General features: G+C 44.7%; 1 protein-coding gene across 3 annotated transcripts in view; it reads left to right on the top strand.

Annotated features, from left to right (window-relative positions):
• mylk3 (myosin light chain kinase 3) overlaps nt 1–12,232 on the top strand; it is a 73,973-nt gene extending 61,741 nt beyond the window's left edge. For 2 of the 3 annotated variants that reach the window (XM_017724270.2, XM_017724268.2), the window contains exons 12-13: nt 8,767–8,902; nt 11,386–12,232. In XM_017724270.2, the coding sequence (XP_017579759.1) occupies nt 8,767–8,902; nt 11,386–11,460 (211 nt within the window). In that variant the 3' untranslated portion in view covers nt 11,461–12,232. The remainder of the gene's footprint in view (nt 1–8,766; nt 8,903–11,385) is intronic. The other variant, XM_017724269.2, reaches the window with a different exon arrangement.
• The last annotated feature ends 39 nt before the right edge of the window (nt 12,233–12,271 follow it).

Genomic DNA, 12,271 nt, shown 5'->3' with positions numbered 1-12,271 from the left:
AATGAGTTTGGAGGATTGGACTAGAGCTACTTTCACTGATAAACACCACTCAGACTTTTTGAGTTTGCTCTGCACAAGAAGGATACGCATATGTGAGCCATGCCTCACCAAAAAGAGCTTTCAGAAGATCCATCCATCCATCCATCCATTATCTTCCGCTTCTCCGGGGTTCAGGTCGCGGGGGCAGCATCCTAAGCAATGAAGCCCAGACCTCCCTTTCCCCAGCCACTTCCACCAGCTCTCCAAGGGGGATTCCGAGGCACTCCCAGGCCAGCTGGGCGATATAGTCGCGCCAGCGTGTCCTGGGTCTTCCCCGGGGTCTCCTCCCAGGTGGACTCGCCTGTGTCCAGGAGGCATCCTAACCAGATGCCTGAACCACCTCAGCTGGCTCCTCTCGACGTGAAGAAGCAGCGGCTCTACTCCGAGTCCCTCCCGGATGACTGAACTTCTCACCCTATCTCTAAGGGAGAGTCCACACACCCTGCGGAGGAAACTCATTTCGGCCGCTTGTATTCGCGATCTTATTCTTTCGGTCATTACCCAAAGCTCATGACCATAGGTGAGGGTGGGAACGTAGATCGACCGGTAAATCGAGAGCCTTGCCTTATGGCTCAGCTCTTTCTTTACCACAACAGACCGGTAAAGAGCCCGCATCACTGCTGACCCAGCACCAATCCGCCTGTCAATCTCCCGCTCCCTTGTACCATCACTCGTGAACAAGACCCCGAGATACTTGAACTCCTTCACTTGAGGCAAGAGCCTATCCCCGACCCAGAGAGGGCTCTCCACCCTTTTCCGCCTGAGAACCATGGTCTCGGATTTAGAGGTACTGATTCTCATCCCAGCCGCTTCACACTCGGCTGCAAACCGATCCAGCAAAAGCTGAAGTTCGTGGCCTGATGTCCCCAATAGGACCACATCATCTGCAAACAGCAGCGAAGTGACCCTGAGGTCACCAAACCGGACACCCTCCATCCCTTGACTGCGCCTAGAAATTCTATCCATAAAAATTATGAATAGAATCGGTGACAAAGGGCAGCCCTGACGGAGTCCAACTCTCACTGGGAACGAGTCTGACTTACTGCCGGCTATGCGAACCAAACTCCAGCTTTTTTTGTACAGGGCCTGAATGGCTCGTAGCAAAGAGCCATGTACCCCGTACTCCCGAAGCACCTCCCACAGAACACCCCGGGGAACACAGTCGAATGCCTTCTCCAGATCCACAAAGCACATGTGGACTGGTTGGGCAAACTCCCATGAACCTTCCAGAATCCTGGAGAGGGTGAAGAGTTGGTCCAGTGTTCCACGACCAGGGCGGAACCCGCACTGTTCCTCCTGGATCCGAGGTTCGACTATAAGCCGGACTCTCTTCTTCAGTACCCCTGCATAGACCTTGCCAGGGAGGCTGAGGAGTGTTATTCCCTGTAGTTGGAACAAACTCTCTGGTCCCCTTTTTTAAAAAGAGGCACCACCACCCCAGTCTGCCAGTCCAGTGGCACCGCCCCCGATGTCCACGCAATGTTGAAAAGGCGTGTCAGCCAAGACAGCCCCACAACATCCAGAGCCTTGAGGAACTCAGGGCGGATCTCATCCACCCCTGGAGCCTTGCCACCAAGGAGCTTCTTAACTACCTTAGCGACTTCGGCCTCAGTAATGGACAAGCCTATTCCCATGTCCCCAGACTCAGCCTCCTCACTGGAGAACGTGTCGGTGGGATTGAGAAGGTCCTCAAAGTATTCCTTCCACCGCCCAATGACGTCTTCAGTCGAAGTCAGCAGCACACCATCTCCACTATATACAGTGCTAGTGGCACACTGCTTTCCCTTTCTGAGTCGCCTGACGGTTTGCCAGAATCTTTTCGGAGCAGACTTAGTCACTTTCCAAGGCCTCACCAAACTCCTCCCATACACGGGTTTTTGCCTTGGCGACAACTGAAGCCGCAGATCGCTTGGCCTGTCGATACCTGCCAGCTGCCTCTGGTGTCCCACAGGCCAACCATGCCCGGTTGGACTCCTTCTTCAGCTTGAAGGCATCTCTCACCTGGGGTGTCCACCACCGGGTTCGAGGATTACCGCCCCGACAGGCACCAACTACCTTACGGCCACAGCTACAGTCAGCCGCTTCACCAATGGAGGAACGGAACATGGCCCATTCTGAGTCAATGTCCCCCACCTCCCCCGATATCTGGTCAAAGTTCTGACGGAGGTGTGAGTTGAAGATCAATCTGACAGGTTCTTCTGCTAGACGTTCCCAGCAAACCCTCACTATACGTTTGGGCTTGCCTGGTCTGACCGGCATCTTCCCCCACCACCTGATCCAACTCACCACCAGGTGGTGATCAGTTGACAGCTCAGCTCCTCTCTTTACCCGAGTGTCCAATACACATGGCCGCAAGTCCGATGACACAACTACAAAGTCAATCATTGAACTGCGGCCTAGGGTGTCCTGGTGCCATGTGCACTTATGGACATCCTTGTGTTCAAACATGGTCTTCGTAATGGACAAACTGTGGTTTGCGCAGAAGTCCAAAAACTGAACACCACTCGGGTTCAGATCAGAGAGGCCATTCCTCCCAATCACACCCCTCCAGGTCTCACTGTCATTGCCCACGTGAGCGTTGAAGTCCCCCAGTAGGACAATAGAGTCTCTAGGAGGAGCACTTTCAAGCACCCTTCCCAAGGACTCTAAGAAGGCTGGGTACTCTGAACTGCTGTTCGGTGCATAAGCACAGACAACAGTCAGGACCCGTTCCCCAACCCGAAGGCGTAGGGAAGCTACCCTCTCGTCCACCGGAGAAAACCCCAACATACAGGCACCGAGCCGACGGGCTATGAGAAAGCCCACACCTGCCCGCCGCCTCTCACCATGGGCAACTCCAGAAAAGAATAAAATCCAGCCCCTCTCAAGGAGATTGGACCCAGAGCCCAAGCTGTGTGTTGAAGTGAGCCCGACTATATCTAGCCGGCATCTCTCAACCTCGCGCACCAACTCAGGCTCCTTCCCCGCCAGTGAGGTAACGTTCCAAGTTCCAAAAGCCAGTTTCAGCAACCGAGGATCAGAACGCCAAGGCCCACGCCTTCGGACACTGCCCGATCCACAACGCACCGAACCCTTACTACTGCCCCTCCCATTGGTGGTGGGTCGATGGGAGGGGGGACTCATGTAACTCCTTCGGGCTGGACCCGGCCGGGCACCATGAGTAAACGCCCGGCCACCAGACGCTCGCTGGCGAGCCCCTCCCCCAGGCCTGGCTCCAGGGTGGGGCCCCGGTAACCCTGTTCCGGGCAGGGTACACAAGTCCCGTTTTTGTGTCTTCATAGGGGTTATTATGGATCACACTTTGTCTGACCTGTCACCTAGGACCAGTTTGCCATGGGAGACCCTACCAGGAGCTTTTGCTCCAGACAACATAGCTCCTAAGATCATTCAAGCACACAAACCCCTCCACCACGATAAGGTGGTGATCCAAGGAGAGGGCTTTCAGAAGATGTACAATCAAAAATTATTGATTTACATAAAGCTGGAAAGGGTTACAATGTGATTTCAAAGACTTTAGAAATTCCCCAGTGTACAGTAAGGCAAACAATCTACAAATGGAGACAATGTGGCTACTCTGCCAAGAAGTGGGCGCCCAGTCAAAATGACCCCAAGAGCACAGAGGAGGCTCCTCAATGAGGTAAAGAAACAACCCCGGGTGATGGCCAAAGATTTGAAGGTGTCATTGGTACAGGCTAACATCTGTTTTCATGAGTCTACAGTCCGTAAAACCTTGAACAAGCAGGGTGTCTGTGGCAGGACACCCCAAAGGAAGCTGCTGCTTACTAAAAAGAACATTGCTGCACGCCTGAGGTTCTGGTGAAATGTTTTGTGGACAGATGAAACTAAGTTGAACTATTTGGAAAGAACACACAGCGCTACATCTGGCATAAAAAAGGCACTGCACATCACCGTGAAAATGTCATCCCAACCGTAAAGTATGGTGGAGGGAACATCAGGAAATTGTGCCTGCTTTGCTGCGACAGGGCCTGGCCAGCTTACAGTCATTCAGGAGAAGATGAATTCCCAAGTGTATCAAAAAATTTCACACGATAATGTGAGAGTGTCTGTACATCAGCTGAAACTCTGTAGAAGTTGGGTGATGCAACAGGACAATGACCCAAAACACTGGAGCAAGTCCACAACAGAATGGCTTAGGAAAAACAGAACCCGCCTTTTGGAGCGGCCAAGTCAGAGCCCAGATCTCAACCCTGTAGAGATGCTATGGATTGACTTGAAGAGATCCATATAAATGAGGCATCCATGGAACATGATAGAGCTAAAGCAGTTCTGCCAGGAAGACTGGGCTAAAATTCCTCCTGAACAATGTGCAGGTCAGATCCATGTGCTACAGGAAGGGGTCAACCAGCTATTAAGTCCAAGGGTTCACTTATTTTTTCCACTACCACTTTGAGTATTGAATAAGTGTGCGCAATAAAGACCTGCAAGATCTTTTTTTTAATGTTATTATTTTAGGCGCATTATATTTGTTGATACACTTGACTTGGATGAGGATCAGATCACATTTTGACAAATGAATTTCCAAAAATATTCACTCACCCATCCAAATCACTGAATTCAGGTGTTCCAGTCACTTCCATGGCCATAGTGTATAAAGCCGAGCCCCTAGGCCTGCAGACTGCTTCTACAGACATTAGTGAAAGAATGGGTCACTCTCAGGAGCACAGTGAATTCCAGCGTGGTACCGTGATTGGACGCCACCTGTGCAACAAGTCCAGTCGTGAAATTTCCTCACTACTAAATATTCCACAGTCAACTGTCAGTGGGATTATAACAAAGTGGAAGCAATTGGGAACGACAGCAACTCAGCCACGAAGTGGTCGGCCACGTAAAATGACAGCGGGGTCAGGGAATGCTGAGGGGCATAGTGCGCAGAGGTCACCAACTTTCTGCAGAGTCAATCACTACAGACCTCCAAACTTCACGTGGACATTGGACTCAAGAGCAGTGGAGACGTGTTCTCTGGAGTGACCAATCACGCTTCTCCGCCTGGCAATCCAATGGACGAGTTTGGGTTGGGCGGTTGCCAGGAGAACGGAACTTGTCTGACTGCTTTGTGCCGAGTGTAAAGTTTGGTGGAGGGGGGATCATGGTGTGGGGTTGTTTTTCATGAGTTGGGCTCGGCCGCTTAGTTCCAGTGAAAGGAACTCTTAAAGCTTCAGCACCAAGAGATTTTGGACAATTTCATGCTCCAACTTTGTGGGAACAGTTTGGGCCCCTTCCTGTTCCAACATGACTACGCATCATAGCACAAAGCAGATCCATAAAGACGTGGATGAGCCAGTTTGATGTGGAGGAACTTGACTGGCCTGCACAGAGTCCTGACCTCAACCTGATAGAACACCTTTGGGTTGAATTAGAGCGGAGACTGTGAGCCAGGCCTTCTCGTCCAACATCAGTGTCTGACCTCACAAATGCGCTCCTGGAAGAACGGTCAAAAATTCCCATAAACACACTCCTAACCCTTGTGGAAAGCCTTCCCAGAAGAGTTGAAGCTGGTGTAGCTGCAAAGGGTGGGCCAACATCATATTAAACCCTATGGATTAACAATCAAGTTCATATGTGTGTGAAGGCAGACGAGCAAATACTTTTGACTATATAGTGTGTGTGTGTGTGTGTCTGTATGTATGTATATATATATATATATATATATATATGAATATTTGCCAATGTTTTGTAAAGCTTGTCCAACCTTGTAACAGGAGCTATGAAATGATGCCTTTTTGTGCAATTTGTATTTTTGCCTTAAAGTGTGTTTCTTTAACAGAAAACACTGGTTGTGTTTTTATACTTTCCAGTTGCAAACATTGGATTTAGACACACCCAGTTTGAAACAGTCATTTTCTCAAGAGCTCTCACCGTGTACAGGAACTGGTGAGTAAGTGAGAGAGAGCAATCGGGTCGCATGTATAGCGTGCCTGAATTGTGGGGGGAAGAACCCAGTTCAGTTCATGTGTTGTGACAGCTCTGTCACATACAGTGTGGATTGGTGCAGAGCCGTGGAGAGCGCTCTTTTCCGGCTGTGTATTATACTTAATGCTGGAGGATCACGACCCCAGACTGAGTGAGCTGAATTCTGAAGAGTGTTTACTGAGGCGGAGAGAACACTTTGCCATCGCTCTGCGTCGTGTGTTATGCATACGTATACAGTGTCTTCCACAAATACTCTAAGGCGCCCCTGGGAATCCTGAGCAAAATGAACAGCAAAAATATTCTTAATTACTTATTCTATTTGATCTTTCATTCAGAAGATTAGCAAAACTTTTCATTAAGGTTTTAACCTTTAATTAAGGTGCAGTGAATGAAAGACAAAATCTAAACTGTGTGCAATATTTATTGGCATCCCTAGACGTTCTTAAGATTGAAATCTAACTGAAGTGTATTCCCATTCATATTTTTTATGTTTTGAGTTTGGGATTAGGAACACTTAAACTGCCAGCCATGACTTCATGTTTCACTGGAGAATACATATGAGATGAAACACAGGCCAAATTCCTTTAGTCATCCATTGTTATGAGAAAGACTAAAGGAAACAGCAACAATGTGTGACAAAGGTTGTTGAGCTGCACAAATCAGGAAATGGCTACAAGAAAACAGGGCAATAATTTCCTCTATAAGGGCAATGATTAAGACTTTAAAACAACTGGAGGTGTTAAAATCTGCCTGGAAGAGGACGAACGTCTATACTGACCCAACGCACAGGCTGGTTTGAGTGGATACATGGTATCACAGATCCATCAAATTCCAACAGAAATGAAATCAAAACATGACTACCTCAGCAAGGAAGCTTAATCCGGGCCATAGAGTGGATCTTCCAGCAGAACAATGACCCACAGCAAGCCTCAAAATCAACGCAAAAGAATTAAGGTTTTGCCATGGACACCCCAGCCCCCTGACCTAAACCCCACTGAAAACCTATGGGATGAGCTTAAGAAGAGCTCAGTGTGGAACAGTGTGGATCTTGGAATCTGAAGGATCGGGAGAAGTTCTGTGTGAAGGAATGATCTCAGATCCTTCACCATGTGATCTCATTAAGCGTTACAGGAGAAAATGCAGAGTGGCACAAAGTATTAAAGTAGCATTTGTTTCCAGAGTGCAGCGTAACCATGAAAATAAGTGTAGTGTAACCATGGCAAACAGCGGAAATGGGTCTACATCACCATGGAAAAAGGCTGTAGAATAGCTATGGAAATGACTGTAACGTACGATAAAACAACGATAAAAACTGGTGTAACGTAAACATGGAATTGAGCGTAACACAACCTTGGAATTAGTTGTAATATGACATCATCATGGAAATGAGTGTGACATAAATGGGAATAATGTAACCATCATGATGAGTGTAGTAGAACCATAGCATTATGTATAATGTAACCATGGAGATGGGTGTATGATTATGATGGAAACTGGTGTACCGTAACCATGGAAATAGGTGTAGGGTTACAGTGGAATTTGGTGTAGTGTAACCATGGAGATGGGTGTAGGGTTGTAATAGGAACTGGTGTAGCGTAACCATGGAAATGGGTGTATGATTATGATGGAAACTGGTGTAGCATAACCATGGGAATAGGTGTAGGGTTACAGTGGAAATTGGTGTAGCATACCATGGAAATGAGTGTATGATTGTGATGGAATCTGGTGTAGTGTAACCATGGAAATAGGTGTAGGGTTACAGTGGAAATTATTGTAGTGTAACCATGGAGATGGATGTATGATTATGATGGAAACTGGTGTAGCATAACCATCAAATGCATATATCACAGGTGGAGTATTGAGTGTTCCCAGTGGAAACTTTGCCTCTCGATATTTAAAACATCACTTGAAAAATCACTTTGAAAGGAGTCAGACAAAAACAGTCTGGCCAGTTTATCATCATCTTTCTGAGGTCATTTATATCACACTTACCCTGAAAGAGCACTTTGAACATTACACACAATCTTTTCTGTTTATATTGTACTGCATATTTAAAAGGCTGCCTTTGCCATTTTCGGTGCATTTGGCGCAATTTAAAGAACAAAATGTGGGCTTTTTCATTAAATACATTTTTGTGCATTTGTAGTTTTTATGTATGTTTGCTGAAAGCTGAATCGTAGCTTGTAGCTGATACATTTTCATGTATTTTTCCCCCATTTCCACTCAGAGACACTCTCAGACACTAATGTGTTTCAGGTTAACAGGACATCCGTGCTTTTAGCTAATGACCGCTAATGGGATGTCCACATTGAGCAGCTCGGGGCTCCTTCAAAAATGTCACACCACTAATTAAACTGAGCTGCCATTTGAATGACTACCCCCCTCTCATTATCATAGCTTAATTGGTGCCACATGAGGAAAACCCACCGGAGGCAGGGTAGAATAGCTAGTGCTGCCGCTTTGTTTTCCCTAGTAGTGTATTGAAAGGCCTACATTTCCTGTGCACAGTCTTTATAGCATTATGTTCCATACATTCACGTCCATTTGTGTGCTCAGGTCATGTTTTCGTCTCAGCTCTGCAGGGCAGTTGAATGGGTGACACGTTCTATAGTTGGGTATTGATTTATACGTCTTACGTGGTGCTTACTGAGGGCGCTAAAACTTCATTATTTAATAGCTATTTTGGAGTTTTGCTCTTTTGTCGTTCCTCTTTGCTTTACCCTTGATGTCAGACGAGTCCAGCCTTGTTGTTAAAACCTCGTGTCATTTTGTGCTTTTGTCTGGTATCTATGGCAGCAGTCGTCTGAGTGCGTCGGGCTGTATGAAGCACAGCTGGCTGAATAACCTGGAGGAAAAGGCCAAGAGACACAGGGTTCGACTCAAGTCCCAGCTGAGACTTCAGAGCTACCTAGCAGCTCATCGGCAGTGGAAGGTACACGGTTCAGGCTTCATTCTATAATGTGTATACACCTAGTTGCCACTTCATTAGATACAGTGTTTGCACAATTGCTGTTCTCTTTTTTAGTCCAGCTGTTGCTACACTGTGCAGAAAGTAAATAAAAACAGGATGCAATGATGTGCAAATCAGGCAAACCATATTTTTAAAGGAAAATACTACAGAGACAACTTATCAAATGATAAAACTGAGAAATTTTATTGTTTTCTGAAAAATATATGTCCATTTTGTTTCATCACTTCTGTGTTTCATCACTTCTGCTTTTAACAGCACTCTGTAAGCGTTTGGGAACTGAGGAGACACTGCTGTAGTTTTGAAAGAGAAACGTTCTTGTTTGATACAGGATTTCAGCTGCTCAACAGTTTGAGGGCTCATTTGTCGTATTTTTCATTTCATAATGCGCCAAATGTTATCAGTGGTGACAGATCTGGACTGCAGGCAGGTCAGTTTACCACCCAAACTCTTTCAATACAGGGCTATTCTGCGGTAATACATGCAGAATGTGGTTTGGCGTCATCTTGCTAAAATAATCAAGGCCTTCCCTGAAAAAGACGTCGTCTGGATGGCAGCACATGTTGCCAAAACATGTATATATCATTCAGCATTAGTGGTGCCTTCATATATGTGCACGTCACCCATGTCATGTGCACTAATGCCCCCCTAAACTATCATGAATGCTGCCTTTTGAACTGGGCACTGATAACAAGCTGAGTGGTCTTTAGCCCCGAAGGACACAGTTTCCATGATTTCCAAGAGAAACTTTTGATTAGCCGGACCACAGGACACTTTTCTACATCCCCTCAACCCATTTTAAATGAGCTTGTGCCCTGAGAAGGTGGCAGCATTTCTGGTTTCTTCTTTGCATTTTAGAGTTAAAGACTCTCTGAGATGCTCTTTGTTTATACCCAATCATGTTACTGACCTGTTGTCAATCAAACACCAGGTGTTTTTTTTAGCATTACACAATAGCCTTTTGTTGCCCCTGTCCCAACTTTTTTGGAATGTGTTGTTGGCATCAAATAAATAAAAAACTATAACATTTCTCAGTGTCAACATTTGATATGTTGTCTTTGTGCTGTTTTCAATGAAATATGTTGTTTAAATGATTTGCACATCATTTGCATTTTGTTTTTATTAACATTTTGCACAGCATCCCAACTTTTTTTGGAAATGGGGTTTTAGAAATCCCTCTCTTGCAGTTGCACATTGCTAGTATGCAGTTACATATTGTAGCTAATCTGTTGGAGTTCATTTTGTGTTAATCATCTTCTTATTATGATAACAAATATTTTTTTAGTTAGCAATTATCATTTTAGTTGTGAGACTTTACACTTGAATATAAACAAAACACTGGAGTAAAAGTTTCTTCATGAAAAATAACAGCACAATTACAGACCACCGGCGAAAATGAGCCACAGCACTTATTTAATAAAAAAAAAAAAAGGTGTACAATCTGGTGGGAGGGGGTTGGCTGTGGTTGTAGTGGGCTGGTCTAGACAAACGTTTAGGGCTGAATTTAGTTCTGAGTTCAGCTGTAGTCTAATCTGGTAGTTTTGGAAGCATTTTCTAGTTTCTCAGCATCTTGTAAGGTTACCATGCACCTTATTTTGGATGTGTTTCTGAAGTTATTAATCACAATCCAGGAGATATTAGTGATAAAATGATAAACTAGCATCCAGCGTTATACAGCGGTCTTTAAATGTAGCTTTTATCTAGCAGTTGGATATTCCTGGTCATCCAGGCTCTGACAGTCTTCCATAACAGGTAACTGTGACATTGAATCGGGCTTAGCTGACATAATAAGGTGTAACTGAGTATCATCAGCATATAATGTATCATAGGGGCTGTAAATGCAAGGAGAACACTAAGAGCCCCAGAACAGAGCCTTGCGGGACACCATGTTCCACTATTTTCAGAAAGCTCCTCATGTACACTGATAAATTGGTAGTGGTCAATACTTGTAGATGGTGGACTACTCTCAAATGAATGCTGACACTAACGTGTCAAAACCAGGTGTGTTTTTACAGCAAGGTTTTCTTAAAGAAATGCTGAGAAATTAGTTCATTGGCTTATAAACATATGCTGAGTAAACACCGTTGTGTCTGATCCACTCATACCAGCAACACACTACTACACATGCCATTATATCACTATGCCATATCAGTATCACTGCTGCACTGACAACTGTCCACCACCCACATAATATCTGGCCCCACTGATAGACAGGAGGTGATGGGGCTACCACAGATGGGGCTACTGTCTGTAACTGTAAACCTACAAAGTGCATCTGTCTAGTATTTATTCCTGATAAAATAGACAGTGGAGATTTGAGGTCGTAACAATTTAACTGGCAACTAAATGTCTGCATTTGGGCAACAGCTTCATCCATACAGTATGTTGATAGATTTTGTGCCATTTCCTTTCATAATGTGGTCACAAATAACCAATTATTTTTGCAGAAACACTTCTATGCAGTGGCAGCGGCCAATCGACTGAAGAGGTTCCAGCAGAACAGGTCTGTTAGCACGCCATAGCCTGAGGAAACTGGACCTTCTGAGTGAAGAGCTGGACCTTCTCTCTGTCTCTGAGGTCCACTTCAATGGGCAATTGTCCTTTAGGGGGCATTGAAGAATACTGGACAGTCACAAAATGACCCTAGAAACTGTGCAGTGAAGGGAGTGTTTTCATTTTTTTAGTTAGTGAGTGAAATAAAATGACATTTGTTTGGAGACTCAACACTGAAATGTTCAAAGTCTGTTTATCAATTACATCTGTATAAAATTACCTGAATAATGTGTATATATATATGTATATATATAATGTATATGTATATATAAATATATGTGTATATATATATAATGTATATGTATATATATATATATATAAACCTGGCAAGAAAAAACATCTTAAATCTATAGACAGTGGTATGCAAAAGTTTTGGCACCCCAGAAAATGATCTGCCATTAGAATAAGACGATGTCTCTTGGTAAAATTGCATAAAACAAATAAGTTTAAAACACAGAAAACAAGTTTAAAACACTTAATACTCTTAACTAAAATAAAAATAAACTTAAATAAACTTAACTAAAATAAATTCTCACAACTCACAAAAATGAGAAATATTTGATATATATATTGACTAGATTTAAGATGGTTTCACTTGCCAGGATACCATTTCTTGCAGTGTCATCACTTTATTGGGTCTCCGAAAAAATAATTCCCAGATTTGCTATGCCGTCCCCGTAGGAGTGTGTGGAATTGTTATTGTACATATTGCAGAGAGCTGGGAATAATGTGCTAAAGTTATTCTCCCTTCTGTGAAGGATTCCTTATTCTTGGGCTCTA

This window comes from Pygocentrus nattereri, chromosome 25, assembly GCF_015220715.1.
Source record: "Pygocentrus nattereri isolate fPygNat1 chromosome 25, fPygNat1.pri, whole genome shotgun sequence".
In the NCBI taxonomy this organism is placed as follows: domain Eukaryota; kingdom Metazoa; phylum Chordata; class Actinopteri; order Characiformes; family Serrasalmidae; genus Pygocentrus; species Pygocentrus nattereri.
Note: the sequence above shows the minus strand (reverse complement) of the source record. Positions and strands in the feature narration are given on the sequence as shown.